The sequence below is a fragment of the Mus musculus genome, chromosome 5, assembly GCF_000001635.26.
Source record: "Mus musculus strain C57BL/6J chromosome 5, GRCm38.p6 C57BL/6J".
NCBI classification, from domain to species: domain Eukaryota; kingdom Metazoa; phylum Chordata; class Mammalia; order Rodentia; family Muridae; genus Mus; species Mus musculus.
Window position 1 is genome coordinate 71,001,771 of NC_000071.6, and position 16,064 is coordinate 71,017,834.

At 35.0% G+C, this 16,064-nt stretch overlaps 1 protein-coding gene across 3 annotated transcripts in view; it reads right to left on the reverse strand.

The window, feature by feature from the left end:
• The window catches only part of Gabra2 (gamma-aminobutyric acid (GABA) A receptor, subunit alpha 2), a 137,458-nt gene that overhangs the window by 43,379 nt on the left and 78,015 nt on the right, over positions 1-16,064 (reverse strand). For all 3 annotated transcript variants that reach the window (NM_008066.4, XM_006503733.4, XM_030254132.1), the window contains exons 5-8: positions 12,646-12,866; positions 10,931-11,013; positions 6,153-6,296; positions 4,337-4,489 (exon numbers count right to left, since the gene is read on the reverse strand). In NM_008066.4, the coding sequence (NP_032092.1) occupies positions 4,337-4,489; positions 6,153-6,296; positions 10,931-11,013; positions 12,646-12,866 (601 nt within the window). The remainder of the gene's footprint in view (positions 1-4,336; positions 4,490-6,152; positions 6,297-10,930; positions 11,014-12,645; positions 12,867-16,064) is intronic.

The window sequence follows — 16,064 nt, forward strand, 5'->3', positions numbered from 1 at the left end:
GCTGTGTTTGCATGCTCTATTCTTCATACATAGTCTTATTTCCTAAGTGACTTACTATTTAGATAGCTGGTCCTTTGAGTATTTGTTTCATTCTCATATATTTTCAATTTTGTTGTTATTTATTAATTACTGTGTCATTGGTATTCTTGGAAGAGGTACTTGGAATGATTCCACTCACTTTGTACATATTGAAAAGTGATTTGTAAACCCAAATTTCACTTCTCTTGTATAATATTCATGTATACTTGACAAAAGTTCATACTGTTTGGTAGGATAGTGTTTCCTTTACTATATCTTTATCTTTTCAGTGTGCATTTTATCCTTATCCATTTTGAGTATTTCACATCAGTTTCTGTATCTTTGCCCAATTCTTTGCTCATGTTGTTTCCATTTCTGAAACATTCTCTTAACTATTCTTAACACACCCTCACTTTATAAATAAATGTCTTCTTTATAATTTTATTCATGAATAGGTAATGTGGTCTGTTTCACTCTTTTGCACTTAGAATGTCTACTGATGCTTAGAAGAGAAGATATTCTTGCTCTGACTATGTGTAAATATGCAGTGAGTCAAGGAACTTCTCATTGTTGTAAATTATGTTAATAAATCCCATTTATTTGCTGTGTATTCATCCTGATCATGTAGAACACATGCTACAAGCCCTATGTCAGTAACAATGAGCACCTACTTTCCAAATATATAACATAATTTTTCACATACTTTGTAAAAATATTGAACAAAGTCTATGTTTGGGAAATAAGCAACTTATAAATCAATTTGCATAAACCATGTCAATGGTTTGTAATAAAGTAGAATTAATAATAGCATGTAATATTGTTACAAAGAAAAGATGGCTGACATTAAATAAACATGTGAATAACTTTAAACCACAACTGATTTTTTGGTTTAAATCTTGATTTAAATTTTATCCCCAAAAGCTTTCTACACAAATACATATACATTTAAAAATAAAATTGCTTTTCTGTTCTCTTTTCACTTATCTTTTCTTTCTTTAAGATTTAATTTTTTCATACAATGTATTTTGATCACAATCTTTATGCTCCCCTAACTCTTCCCAGGTCATTCTCACCTCACCTTCCTACCCTTCCAATTCTATGTATCCTTACTCCCTTCTCCCTTTCTCCCAAGCCTGTATCTGTCAAAACACACACACACACACACACACACACACACACACAAAATAAATAAGTAAATGATGATTTTAAAAACATTTATAAAATAAACAAATAGAAGAGAAGGAAGGGAGGAGATAGGGAGGGGAGTAGAGGAGAGAGAAAGGGAAGGAAGGAAAGGAGAGAGAGAGAAACAGAGATGGCCAGAGAGACAGACAGAGAGACAGAGAATAAATTAGTAAGACAAAAAGTACTATATCAACCACATTCCAGGGAAAGACCAGTTCCTAATTGTCTAACACAAAATGGTAGTCGAGCCTATTTTTAGAGCATATTGTGTCTAAAACTGTCTCATAAACGCTGAAGAATGTTTTATATGACAGCTGAGACTGTCTCAGTGGAATATTATATGTTTAGCTCTTTGAATGTATGTGTTTATGTGCTGCTAAAATTGTATTTTCTTGCTATTTTTCTGTTTATTCTAAGTTTTTCAGTTTCTAAATTTCATCATTTATACCTGATAAGGATTCTTTTCTCTTACCGTATATTTTTCTAATTAATTTATCTGCTATGTAAATGCTACATTCATAAATTCTGTTGCCTTAGCAAGAGTGTTCTCCCTGAAGCCCTGTCATTATTTTATATTCTATATACTACTTCTATTCACCCATTGGACTGAAAGCTGATGTTTCTAGTAACTTCAAAATCTACATCTACACAACCTAAATTATACACATTTCCCAACTTTTCTATTTTATTTTGTTTTTTTTTTAATGACAACATTATTCTCTTAAATAAAGAAAGAAAATCACCTTAAATATCTTGTAATTTTCCCTGTAGTTATGATGGATATCTATCCAGATTTCTGGACCTTTTTCCAAACAACATTTCTGTTTTGTTCCCTTTGTTGCCTATATATTCTTTACTAACAACATTATTTTATTTCATTGGGCTACATAAATATCACTCTAAATTTGCTCCAGATCTCTGATTGCTCCTTACATTTCAACTTTTACAGTTTTTTTTTAATTAGGTATTTTCCTCATTTACATTTTCAATGCTATCCCAAAAGTTCCCCATGCCCACCCCCCCCATCCCCTACCCACCCACTCCCACTTTTTGGCCCTGGGGTTCCCCTGTACTGGGGCATATAAAGTTTGCAAGTCCAATGGGCCTCTCTTTGCAGTGATGGCCAACTAGGCCATCTTTTGATTCATATGCAGCTAGAGACAAGAGCTCCGGGGTACTGGTTAGTTCATATTGTTGTTCCACCTATAGGGTTGCAGTTCCCTTTAGCTCCTTGGGTAATTTCTCTAGCTCCTCCATTGGGGGCCGTGTGATCCATCCAATAGCTGACTGTGATCATCCACTTCTGTGTTTGCTAGGCCCCGGCATAGTCTCACAAGAGACAGCTATATCTGGGTCTTTTCAGCAAAAGATATTAATCATGAAAGGATAACTTTAAAAATATAAATACACTTTAGAAATCTGTCATACACCATATATTTATACCTAACAATATTGTATAATACAAATGAATTCTGTCAAGAGAATGAAGCTTATATTATATGTCTCTAACACATATAACAATGAGAAAGGAGTTTAAAAAAAGCTAAGACACAATAGCCATGATAGTTCTATATACATACTCTAATAGCGATACTCATTGGAGGAGAGAGAGAGAGAGAGAGAGAGAGAGAGAGAGAGAGAGAGAGAGAGAGAGAGAGATTGTGTATAGTTTTATATGTCTAAATAATACTTAACAAAGTAGTTATCAAAATAAAATAAATACCATATATTTAAAAGCTAACATTTTTTATGAGGTTTTTAACCAATACCATGATACCAGAATGATGTAACAGATTGCCTTTTCTGTAACTGAAGGTTCACTCTATTAAGGTAAACTGAAATCTCATTGGAGTCTTGAACGGCATCTCTATCTATATCTCCACTGTACATCTTGAAACAATCATCACCAAAAACACTGTGCCCCTTCATTCCTCAACGTTATTGAACATTCCATTCTTCTTGTCTATGGTTTTGCTCAACCAAAGGCATACCTGTTCTAGATACTCCTACTTATTTTAAGACATATCTCAAATATTAAACCACCATTATATTCATAGACTTCAATTTAAGAGAATAAACTTTTGGGTTTCTATACCGATGCAAATGTGGCTGTGCAATAAAGCCTTCACACCATAGTGTGACTATTCTCTAGTTATTCTGCTTCCTTCCATTAACAAAACTACCTGGATGCAGGAGCTATATTTTGTGTGTGTGTTTTTCCAGTTCCTGGTCCACTACTGAAAATAAGTCCTCAACAACACTTTCATAATTGAATGAGAGTGTCACTCACACAAAGACACAGCGATGATCTGTTATGAAATGTGCTCAGCCTTTTCTATGTTAGAAAAAATGTCATCAAATTCTCCTGCATTGTTTTAAGGACTCGAATTTTAAGTGGGCTTGGTAATGTGCACCTGCAATCTTAACCCAAAGAGACTGAAGCCAGGCTCTGTTATATAGCAGAATAATGTTGTAAATGGGAGGAGGTGGTGGTGATATCAAGTATACTACTTGAATAGATTACTTTCTACGTCTCTCATCTAAAATGCAGAGATTACATTTCCTCATTTCAAAATAAAACCAAAATAAATACAGAAAGCCTAAAAACATCATGATATTCTCCAGTTTAAATTTTAAAAAGTCCATTTCCTGTGTTTAATTAAGGAAATTAAATGCCCCAATGAAAGTAAAGAAAGTCTAGGTCAACATTTTCCTTGTTCTCTTACTGGTAGAACTGACATTACCTTTCTTCATTAAAAAGGGAAAGTACAAAAATTATTATAGGAAACCTTTAAATATAATTCTCCCCTGAATTATAATCAACAAACAAACAAAACCCCAAAACTTTCTTCCTCTGTTAACATAGAGATGAGTGCTAAGTGTAGTCTGATTAAACAGAAAATAATAAAGAGAACAAACAAAAACACACAACTAAATATAGTTCTAGAGACTTTGTGTAGTCTATGCTCTTGTTTAACATGTGGCACTGATGGTAGTTTACAGTCTTGTGATTCTCTTTTATTATCCAAAACCTAGAATCAGCCTTTCCTGGACAAAGTATGGAGGTGAAGAGCATCAAGAGAGAGAGAGAAACTTTGAAACAAAATGTGATGTTCTGCAGGAACTCACTCACCAAACACAGTTCTTGCTGGCACCGATTCTCTGTTCAGCCAGAATGACACTTGGGAGAGAATGACAGTCATGATGCAAGGCAGATAGGTCTGAATCACAAAATACCCAATTTTTCTTTTCAAGTGGAAATGAGCTGTCATTACAGTATATTCACCTGGAAGGAGAATTTAAGAAGCTTAAGGAGCTGTAATTGTCAACATTCAGAACAATTTAGAAATGGAAGGGATTGCAAGAAGAATTCCTGATAAAATATATATATATATATATATATATATATATATATATATATATATATATATATGAAAAAATCATCACATACATTTCATGAAGACTAGAAATCCCTCGTTAGAACAAGAGTTTTTAAAAGAACTACACAGTATCAACCACCTTCCACTCCTATGCCCCATGATGTTGTGTGCTGTTTTCTCTTTAGCTCATGCCCACTCCCCAGCATGGTTCTAAAGACTCCACTAGTGGATTATTGTATTGGCTTAGGTCCCTCATGCTGTGACGCTAATTAAGTGAACTCCATCGCCCTGAGTCTCCAAAGCACAGGGACCTGGTCTCACAATAGATGCAGTTCTTTCAGCCCAGATTTTCACTTTTAACTCTGTCACCAATTCTGACTTTCTCTCTGCTCTGCACATGCTGTAATTTGATTCAGTCAGTTTTGTCTAATTCTCATACCTACTGTCTCGTTTTATTTTTCTTCTCCCTGATTTTAATTATGGCCAGATGTTGTGAGATAACCATCTATACAGGTGCTTTTTTTTTTTTTTTTAACTGAGGACAGCCTCAGAGAGGTTTTCATGCAGGCCACTGGCAATTTCTCTGAAATCAATAGTTGAATAAACATAAATTATCCACAATAGAAAAAAATGAATGAGAAAACTAGGGAAAATGTTATCCCTTCATTGAAGATAAATGCTAAATTCACTGATATGAGAAGACACATATTTTTGAGTGTATAGTACATATCATTTTAAGACATGGCTTTTCAAAGTTGCGTGTACATATGGATCTCTTTGGAAACTTATTAAAATGCAGACCTGTTCAATTAAGGAGTGGTCTAATATTATGAGTATCTCAAAAAGCTCCCAAGAAATATGTGTCATTTTGGTTGTGAGCCTAGCCTTTAATGGCTGAGCCATGACAGAGACAAAGTTTGGAGCTGAGACAAAAGGATGGACCATCTAGAGACTGCCATATCCAGGGATCCACCCCATAATCAGCCTCCAAACACTGACATCATTGCATACACTAGCAAGATTTTGCTGAAAGCACCCTGATATAACTGTCTCTTGTGAGACTACTCCGGGGCCTAGCAAACACATAAGTGGATGCTCACAGTCAGCTATTGGATGGATCATAGGGCCCCCAATGGAGGAGCTAGAGAAAATACCCAAGGAGCTAAAGGGATCTGCAACCCTATAGGTGGAACAACATTATGAACTAACCAGTACCCCGGAGCTCTTGACTCTAGGTGCATATGTATCAAAAGGTGGCCTAGTCGGCCATCACTGGAAAGAGAGGCCCATTGGACTTGCAAACTTTATATGCCCCAGTACAGGGGAACGCCAGGGCCAAAAAGTGGGAGTGGATGGGTAGGGGAGTGGGGGGGAGGGTATGGGGGACTTTTGGGATAGCATTGGAAATGTAAATGAAGAAAATACATAATAAAAAAGAAAAAAAGAAATATGTTTCATTAATCTATAGATCCCAAGGGTAAAATATTTTCAATCATCTTATATATTTTTAATGATTTTATCCTACTAATTTGGGGTGGGCGTTTGATTTATTGTTAAAATGTTACTGACCTGTACTGGATTTAATTGTTTCCTTCCCAATTGACTGGCCCAGCAAATCATACTGATTTAACCTGGAGCCATCGGGAGCAACCTGAACGGAGTCAGAAGCATTGTAAGTCCAAATATATGTGACTTCTGAGGTTGTGTAAGCGTCTGTCATGAACAAGGAACAAATGTTAGAAAGACTTGAATGAGAAACACTAACACAACAGTTCATCTGCAATAGAAGATTCTATATAGTCACCATTTCCTCACAAACTAACATTTAGTGATCTCAGGTTTAGAGGAAAGGAAGTCCTTTGAATCTATAACTTTACAAGCAAATTGATGAAGAACATCACAACAGCCAACCATGAGCATGAAAATACTTTCATTGGTACCACTTTGAGAATTGATGGATAAATTTCTCTTTCTAGATGGTAAAAGACACTGTTTCCTAAGATGGTTAAAACATTCCCTAGGTCCCAAAGAAGCAGACAAAGACATTATGAAAATAAGTAATGAGGTTAGTTACTCGGTTTATTTTGAAATCGTGAGCACCCATGAAGTAAAAGTTATGATTCAAACATATATTGCATTTTGAACATTGAACTTACTTAGTTAAGAGATAATGACTTTGGTCATCATGAACAAAGGCATTTAATTAGGACAATGAGAACTAATTATAGACATTACAAATAAATCAGAATATTATACAGTACCATCGCATTGTAAATCTGTTTTCAAACGTATCATTCATAAACCAATGAACACCAAAGTACTTGAAGAGCATTCCAGTTAAGATGAGTATAAGCAAAAACATGAAAGGTAACATCACTGTATTTGGCCAAACATGAAAGACTTTTCAGAAGTGAGCCACCTTGGGAGTTGATCAGTGGTCAGATATCTGACACTAGCTATTCTCTATGCTGACATTTCCTTTGTCCTTTTGTCTGTTTTGGACCATCTAAGGCTCCCTGTCCCAATGCAGTGTCTCTTCACAACTGATAGGGATCATTGCTGCTCTACTGTGAACCTTTGGAGAACTTATGTCTAATTTTATTTATATGGCTGCTTAGAAAACAAACTTAGCATGATAGTGAGGTGACATCTTAACTAGGGAGGAAAACTAGACCAGTTTTTTTTTCTTCTAGAAATATCTCTGCCTTCATTTCCCCTTGACACTTGAAATTAGTTTCTTTGTTCTGTATAAATTCTTGCAAAAAATACCAGGGTACTAATGTGGCCCTCTTACTGAGATTAAACTAAGGTCTATTACAAAACTGATTTCCTTTCAAGTTTCAGGTGCAACACATTGAATGATATGTGTGCTTGTCATTATCTGTATGATCTTTTTATGACATTGTTACATTTCTTTCTGAATGTTTTTACTAAAACTATTATCAGTTAAATATTCCTTATACTTATATATGCATTTATGCATTCCCAAATTATGTTATGTAAAACAATTTTTAAGTTGGGATTCTAGAAAATAGGTATAGATACGAATACATATTTGTAAATGTGATTGTAATACTTTCATAGAAAAGTATTTATTTATTTGTACATGTAAATTTTAGGTTTTCTAGAGTCTAAATTACCAAGTAGCTAATTTCAATTAAATAATCACTCAAGCTGTCACTGAAAACATTCAATAATAAGTTAGCAATGTAGTTAACTAAGCACTCATGGTAGATCATCAAGTGATTTGCTTTGTTTCTCTCAAGAGGAAACATCACGGGCTTCTCCACCACAGCATTTACAATGCGGCACAATTTGAAAGACCAAACAACCATTATTTGAATCTTCTTATTTCCCTTATGTGTAAGCATCATGGTCGTTTTACAACAGTATTCCCAATGCTGTGCAATTTAAAAGACCAAACAACAATTGTTTGAATCTTCTTATTAATATTCACACATAACTAAGAGAAATGAAAGTTTATAAAAGTAATGATATTCTCTTCTAAAATTATGAGATACAGATGGGGAAAGGATATTTGATGCATTTTTGTAACTATCCGCAATGTTTCCTGTTAAATTAATAACTAAGCTGTGCATATTATAGTAAATATGTATATCTAACAACAATCCATTAACACATTATAGAAAAATAAAGTCAAATGAAACATTACAAATATAAAGAAAATGAATGGTCCTCTGTCTGTTTATAAAAGCATTTAGTGCATTTCATCAATTAGCAATCTATATGATCTGGCTTACATATTATTTAGTGTCATGAGAGGACAAGGAATAGAATGCAATGCAGTGTTGCTCAGAGTCATTTCTTTGTGCACAGACCCAACAGTGAACCAGGAGTGGTCACTATGCTTATCAATAAAGTATAAATAAAGAAGACAGGGTAGGCACATGGCTCAGCACTTAAGACAGTTACTACTTGTGAAGCACACCCGTGTCTGGTTCTCAGCGCCCACACTGGGTGGGCTCACAGATTCCTGAAAATCCACCTTCAGGTGCTCTGATGCCCTCTTGTTTTCTGTAAGCATCTGCACACACATGTGCATTCACCCCATGCCTCACCCCAACCCACAAAAATAAAGAATTTTTTTTCAAAACAGTCAGAAAGCAGTTTGTTTTACAAATTGCTTTATAAATCCCACTTTGAATGCAGCAATTCACAGAGTGCTTTTATTTAATTTAGTTAAGCAATCTATGTTTGAATGCTAGTCTGGTTTATGCACATGTATAATTTGACTTAATACTCAGTAATCAATAAATATATTCCTAAATCATTTTAGATCTATTAACTTTTATCTGAAAAAAAATGTGAGTTTTCCATTTTTGGGGGGCTAATGCACAGAATCCCACTATGCTTACATGCAGCAACTTTCAAGTCAATCTGAAACATTAAAAATATATATGTAAAGATAGGAGTAAAAGAAGAATGGATTTTAAATTGCTCAAATACAGGGAAGAGGATTAATGTATTTGAGGAGAATGATAAAGTTCCAGAAATTCAATTCTTTTTAGGATGATGGTACTTGTAAAAGAGAGTAAGAAATAACTGCAAGATAATGTCATAGTTGCTTCTGCCAAAATTGTTCTATGCTAGCACAATCAGGTTGTTGTCTCATTTAACAGCACTGTCCACGCTGCTAACACAGATGCTGCGATCCTTGCTATACAAAAGATAAACAACGGAATGAGTAAACTGATTGTGCCAAGTGTCAGAATATGAATATGAAGGAAGAGAAATAAAATAAGTAATAATTACACAGAAAAATAATAAGACACAGAGACTTTGTGTGTTAAGCATATGCATCCCTTTACAGAGAAAACTGTAATAATCTTGGGCATCCGAAATCCCATTACTTTGTAGCTGCACTCTGTGTGAAGTTTTTAATTTGAGATCAAACACTTCCAAGCAAATTCACTTCATTTTCAGTATTGAGGCATCTTGCCATTGACATCTGATGTCATAGTAACAATACCTCATCTGCTGAAAACACTTGTCCTTCCCATATCATTACTGCATCTTGCATAAATTCTTTTTGGTGCCAAAGCTTTTCAAGTTTCCCTTTAATGTCACTTATGCAATGCAAATGAGCTTCTCTGCTGCATCTGTTCTGGTTTTCTCAACACTGTGTTTACGTTGTATAACATGATTGACTATCTTAAATAATATTGGAAGAAATGCCAGTTTTAAAGGGATGGTTCCCATGACAATAAAGAAAGGCTCGTGGTTAAGCCCAGAGGAGGCTCTCAAAGAAAATTGAGAACTGACACCTGCTACAAGGACACACAAAGCAAACAAGCTGGAACCTCTCAACAAAACTGTCATCCTTAAAACATTAGAGGAATCTGCATTCTGTCAGTGACCATTCTCTTTTTGTTTGTAGTTTGTGAGAAGATGCACTCTTCTTCAGTCAGCCTCACATCTAATCAGGTTACAACTGAGCACTTCTATTTAACAAGAAAAAGAAGAGCCTGAAGCTGTTCAGAATGCACAAAAATGGTATGTCAGAAAGAGCACAGTTCCCAAAAAGGTCAGAGATGAAGGCCTGTTCAGACAGAAGGAGGCTGCCTAGCTGCAAAGATGAATTAATCCTGAGCCTGCCTGGGGTGTCCTGTGGGCCTGAAGGGATGATCTGACATTGCCCTTTCTGTTACTCCATGGTGTGAATTTTTCTACTTGACATATCAGATACAATCCAGTGACCTAGAGAATGGCCAGTGGCACAGAAACTTTTAGAAATGTTCTAGGTACGCCAAAGACACGGGCATGTAAGCATCCAATGTTGTCATCTTCATTAAATGTATTCTATGGAGAAAAAAAGAACTTCTTCCATCAGGTCAGTGGTAGACAGACAACATTACAGGCTTCATGGCTTTTTCTGACCTTTGTAACAGATCAATAAGAATTTGTCATGCATAATTCACTCTAAACTGAATGATAACTTATTTTACATTTTAACATGATAGCATGAGGAGAAAATATGAATAAATTATGGTAGTGACTCTACAACACTCCCTGATTTACTTGTATGCACAAACTAAAACATAAAGTTCTTTATTAGTAATAAAACAAAATTATGAGTTAAACTATAAGAAAATATAAAAGAATTAAAACATTTGAGTGAGCCTTATGAGATTCCAATTAGTTCCTACAGGGCAATCATCATAATATTAGTTCCCATAGGACAACACCATAGCTTATGCTTCTGCATCCTATTAGTTTGTTATGAAGCCCTGCATAATAGGAGAAAAAGAAACTGCATGATCCAACAGAGATGCTGTCGCCTGGTGATGTTATCAATTCAAAATATGTATGTTTGCTGTTATACTTACAGCTTCCAAATTTCAGTGGGCATGAATGAGCATCCATCGGGAAATCCTCCAGGTGCATGGGACATTCGGCTTGGACTGTAAGCCTAGAAGCCAAAATGCCACTCTTGGTTTAAGTGGATTTGCTGGTCAGGATATATTACTTGATATAGTTTTTAACAGAATTAGAGATTTACATTAGGCTTGAAAAGGTTTAAACAGAATAAAAATAAATTATATATGTATTTGAAAAATGTTTGCCATTAACAGCACTATAAATATTTAATAGCTGATGATACTTAAAGCTCTATTATGGAAAGGGCATCTTTTTTTATTGTCATCTCATCAACTAGAGAGAGATGTTGATGTAATACTTTAATATTTGCTTCCTTAAAGATATGCCAGTTTTAATATCTAGTATTTATATAGGTAGATATGTGTTTAGAAATAGACACAAATATAGACAGATTGATGTTATCTCCTAAAAAATAAAATTGTTCACACATATTGCTTGCTAAATTATAGATATAAATCCATGATCATCATAAATATATTTTCTGTATCTGAATGTAATAAAGTGTAATCATTGAAAATCTATTATAAAGAACATTTCAAATTACTTCCATTTGTTTTTTAAAAATTACTTCCATTTTTCATAAAAACAGTAAATAAACAAGAAGTAAATTGAACTCAAAGAAAAATCTTTACTAATTGAGCTGAGAAAAAGGTGGTTATCAGCCAACTGTGGCATTAACTTTAAACACTATATAACTAGAACCCTCTGCAATTGTTCCTAATAGTATATAATACCTGAACCGTAATCTACAAGAATAAGTGGTTTAAACATGAAGTCATTTACTCTGTACTATCTAAGTTTTACACTATTCAAAAAGAGGTAAAAAGAATGACTCAGTGATTTATAGTCAGTGACTATCTAGAAATGAGCCCTCAACTCTTGTATCTCCTGCTCCCACCAGGCACAAGAGAAAACAATGTTAATTAATAAAATCTAGTTCTTAACTATCCATATGATGTTATAAAACATCAGAAACATGGAACACAGTATCTGTACACGCATAGTGCTAAGGGCAGCGTTTTGTGTTTAAATCCATCATTAAACATTGACTTTTGATTCTACATCATTTTGTTAGGTATAAAAATTTTAGTCCTTCTGTAATAAAGTTAATTCGTTTTAAAACATTCATGAAACTATTTAAAATATAATGTAAGTGCCAACAACTACACATGTTTCTGTATGTGCACAAAAGGATGGACTGCATGCGATTGATATTATGTGATTATTTTAAATCATGAAATAGGAATTTTATACTGTTAAGCCTAATACATGATTTAAGTTATCCCATTTATTTAATACACAAAAACTATGTTAATACAGATAAAATATGTAATTAAAATCACTTAAAATTGGACATGCTACAGAACATGATATAGAAAAGCTATTATATCCTTCTGCAAACAAATTTATAGTCCAAACTAAAATGTAACGTGAAAAGTACCAAAAAAATCAATTTTTAACAACCAAGAGAATCTTTAACCTTAAAAATAAATTCACTTTAAATTCATTTTTACACACATGCCCAAACTTTTATGAAACCAAACATGAAATATTTAGTAATTTCAGGAAAAATTTCTAGCTGAGGAAATATTTACTCATGACTTTCATAGCTTTTCAATGCATGATTACAAGAGGACAACCCTAGTCTCACACAGCAACATACCTCATGGTATATAGCAATGTTCCATCATCCTGGATTCGAAGCAGCTTGTTTGGCATTGTCATGTTATGGGCCACTGACTTTTTCCCATTGTGAAAGAAGGTATCAGGAGTCCAGATTTTGCTGGCCATTAAATTGTTAAGTCGAAGGATATTCATAGGACCTTTAAATTTTAAACGCTCATCTTTCCATTTTTGCCGAAAGAAAACATCTATTGTATACTCCTAAATATAAATTTACAATTCCTTTGAAAACAGTACATGTTTTAGAAGTAGTAAGCCTATAAATTTCAGGAGACAGAGTATTCCAAATAGTTTACAGAAAACGGAACTGAGAGATATACATACTTCATAAAGATTAGTCCTTCAAGTTATCAAGAAAGGTTGCCTCTTACAATGGTGTAGAGTATATCTATTTGCGTGATTAGCTACACATTCTTGAGAGAGAAGACAATGAATTTATCTTGTCTTTCCCCTCCTGGTTGAATAGTCTAAGTAACCACATTATGAAATTCATCAATTAAAATCGCTTCCTGGGTGGTGCATGCATGAGCAGGTCTGTATGGTTTGTTTCATATTATTTGAAGAGTGATGGAATGGGTAGATTTTCAGTAGTAAACATAAGAAAAAAAAATATATATATATACATACATAAAATTTTATCCCCTTTCCTCATTTCCCCTCAAAACTCCCTATCCCATTCCCCCTCCCCCTGCTCACTAACCCACCCACTCCTGCTTCCCTATCCTGATATTCCCCTATACTGGGCCATCTACTCTTCACAAAAACAACGACCTGTATTCTCAGGTACTCATGAGCCATCATTTTCTTTTGACAGTGAATGTGTTAAAAATCAATCATTTTTTAAAGTTCTTAACCGGTAGTGAGTGATGCATCATAGTGCTGGCCAAGTATGGGTTAGTAAATGATGAACCCAAAACATAGTAAATAACTACTAAATCTGTTGCAATACAAGAATTTTAACAATCTTTGACCATTTAGAGTGTGAAATTTTCAAGTAACATTCTTGTGAAGCGTACTTTAACACACTCACATACACCAGGACATGATTACTCTGTTACCACTTTTCAATATTTTAGTTTATCTGAACTGTATGACTCTCACTTTCTCACTTCCCTCTGTACTGATTGCATACTCTCATATTCTCTCTCTCTCTGTCTCAGTCTCTCTGTCTCTTTCTCTCTCTCTGTCTCTGTCAGTCTCTCCCTATGTCTTTGTCTGTTTCTCTCTCTCTCTGTTACTCTCTCTGTCTCATACACACATACATTTTAGATGAAATATACACTTACAAAAGTGATTATTATTACTGATAATCTATGGGTTCCAGTCTATATATTTGTGCATGTACACATAAATAATAAAAATGTTCCATTACACTCCTCAAATTGTGAACTCAAAAACAATCTATTATGTATAAAACCAAATTGTCATATGCTAGAAAATTACAATTCACAGACCACATGAAGCACAAGAAAAAGGAAGACCAAAGTATGATGCTCAAGTGCTTCTTAGAAGGGGGAACAAAATACTCATGGGAGAAAATACGGAGACAAAATGTGGCCAGAGATTGAAGAAAAGGCCATCCAGAGACTTCCCCACCTGGGGATCCATCCCATATACAGTCACCAAACCCAGACACTATTGTGGATACCAAGAAGTGATTGCTGACAGGAGCCTAATATAGTTGTCTCTTGCAAGGCTCTACTAGCACCTGACAAATACAGAGGCAGATGCTTACAGCCAACCATTGGACTGAGCACAGGATCCCTAATGGAGAAGTTAGAGAAAGGATTGAATGAGATGAAGGGGTTTGAATCCATCCCATAATTAGTCTCCAAACGATGACACCATTGCATACACTAGTAAGTGTTGGCTGAAAGGACCCTGATATAGCTGTTTCTTGTGAGACTAGGCCGGGGCCTAGCAAACACATAAGTAGATGCTCACAGTCAGCTATTGGATGGAGCACAGGGCCCCCAATGGAGGAGCTAGAGAAAGTATCCTAGGAGCTAAAGAGATCTGCAACCCTGTAGGTGCAACAACATTATGAACTAACCAGTACCCCGGAGCTCTTGACTCTAGCTGCCATCACTGGAAAGAGAGGTCCATTGGACAAGCAAACTTTATATGCCCCAGTACAGGGGAACGCCAGGGCCAAAAAATGGGAATGGGTGGGTACTTTTGGGATAGCATTGGAAATGTAATCGAGGAAAATACGTAATAAAAAATATTTTAAAAAAGGGGGGGGGTTGCAACCCCGTAGGAAGAACAACATTATTAACCAACCAGATTCCCTAAAGCTCCCAGGGACTAAACCACCAACCAAAGAGTACACATGGAGGGACCCAGTCTCCAGCCGCATATGTAGCAGAAGATGGCTTTGTTGGACATCAGAGGGGGGAGAGGCCCTTGGTCCTTTGAAGGCTTGATGTTCCAGTGTAGGAGAATGCTAGGGCAGGGAGGCAGGAATGGGTGGGTGCAAGGGAATGGGGGCGGGAATGGGGAGTTTCCCAGTGGGGGGGGGGCGGGAAAGGGGATAACATTTGAAATGTAAATGAAGAAAATATCCAATTAAAAAAAAAGCCCAAAAAAAGAAAAGAAAGAAAAAGAAAAGAAGTAAAACCTTTACTTAAAAAAATCTCACTATAATAAAGGAAAATTAGTAGAAATATATATATATTATATATTAAATATATACACATTTGAACCAGTACAAATCAACTGAAAGTTAACTAATGATCCATCAAAGGGTCTCGGTAATAATGGTGTGTATTACATGTCAGAAAACCAACAAGAAATGAACAGTGACTCTGGGACAGGTTCCAAATATTCAGGGAAACATTCTATAATACAATCTTATCATAACTTTCTATGGCCTAGAAAGTCACTTTTTAAGGTGGAATTTCACTTAAATGGAAATAGTAAAGCTATATTAAAAGATAAGCGTTTGCTTTATGATAAGCATCCATGCAAGTATTTCTTTTCAAGCACATTATCTAAAATTCCTAAACATGTGACATCTATTTTTATGAGAAATTAAAGACATTTTAAACTTTTACAGAAAACTTCAAATTTAAGTTTTCCTCTTTTAGAAAATTAAGGTAGGTTTTATATGATTCTGCTTGTTGTTTATATGGTTTTTGTTTTTAATGCTTGTAGATGTGGTGATCATATACAGGAACCAACCAAAAAGGATGTATTCAAAGCTTACAAAAACAAAGTTAAAGGATGGCTTTAAAACAAGATATTATAGCATACTATGTGTACCCATCAACTTTATCTAATTAGTAGAGTATCTCGTCAAACCTGCTTGCATTTCCTAAAGCCTGCCAAAACCAGACACAATCAGGTGAGACCCCCACCTCCCAGTTCCCTAACTACAGGGCTTCCAGCAGAGGTAAG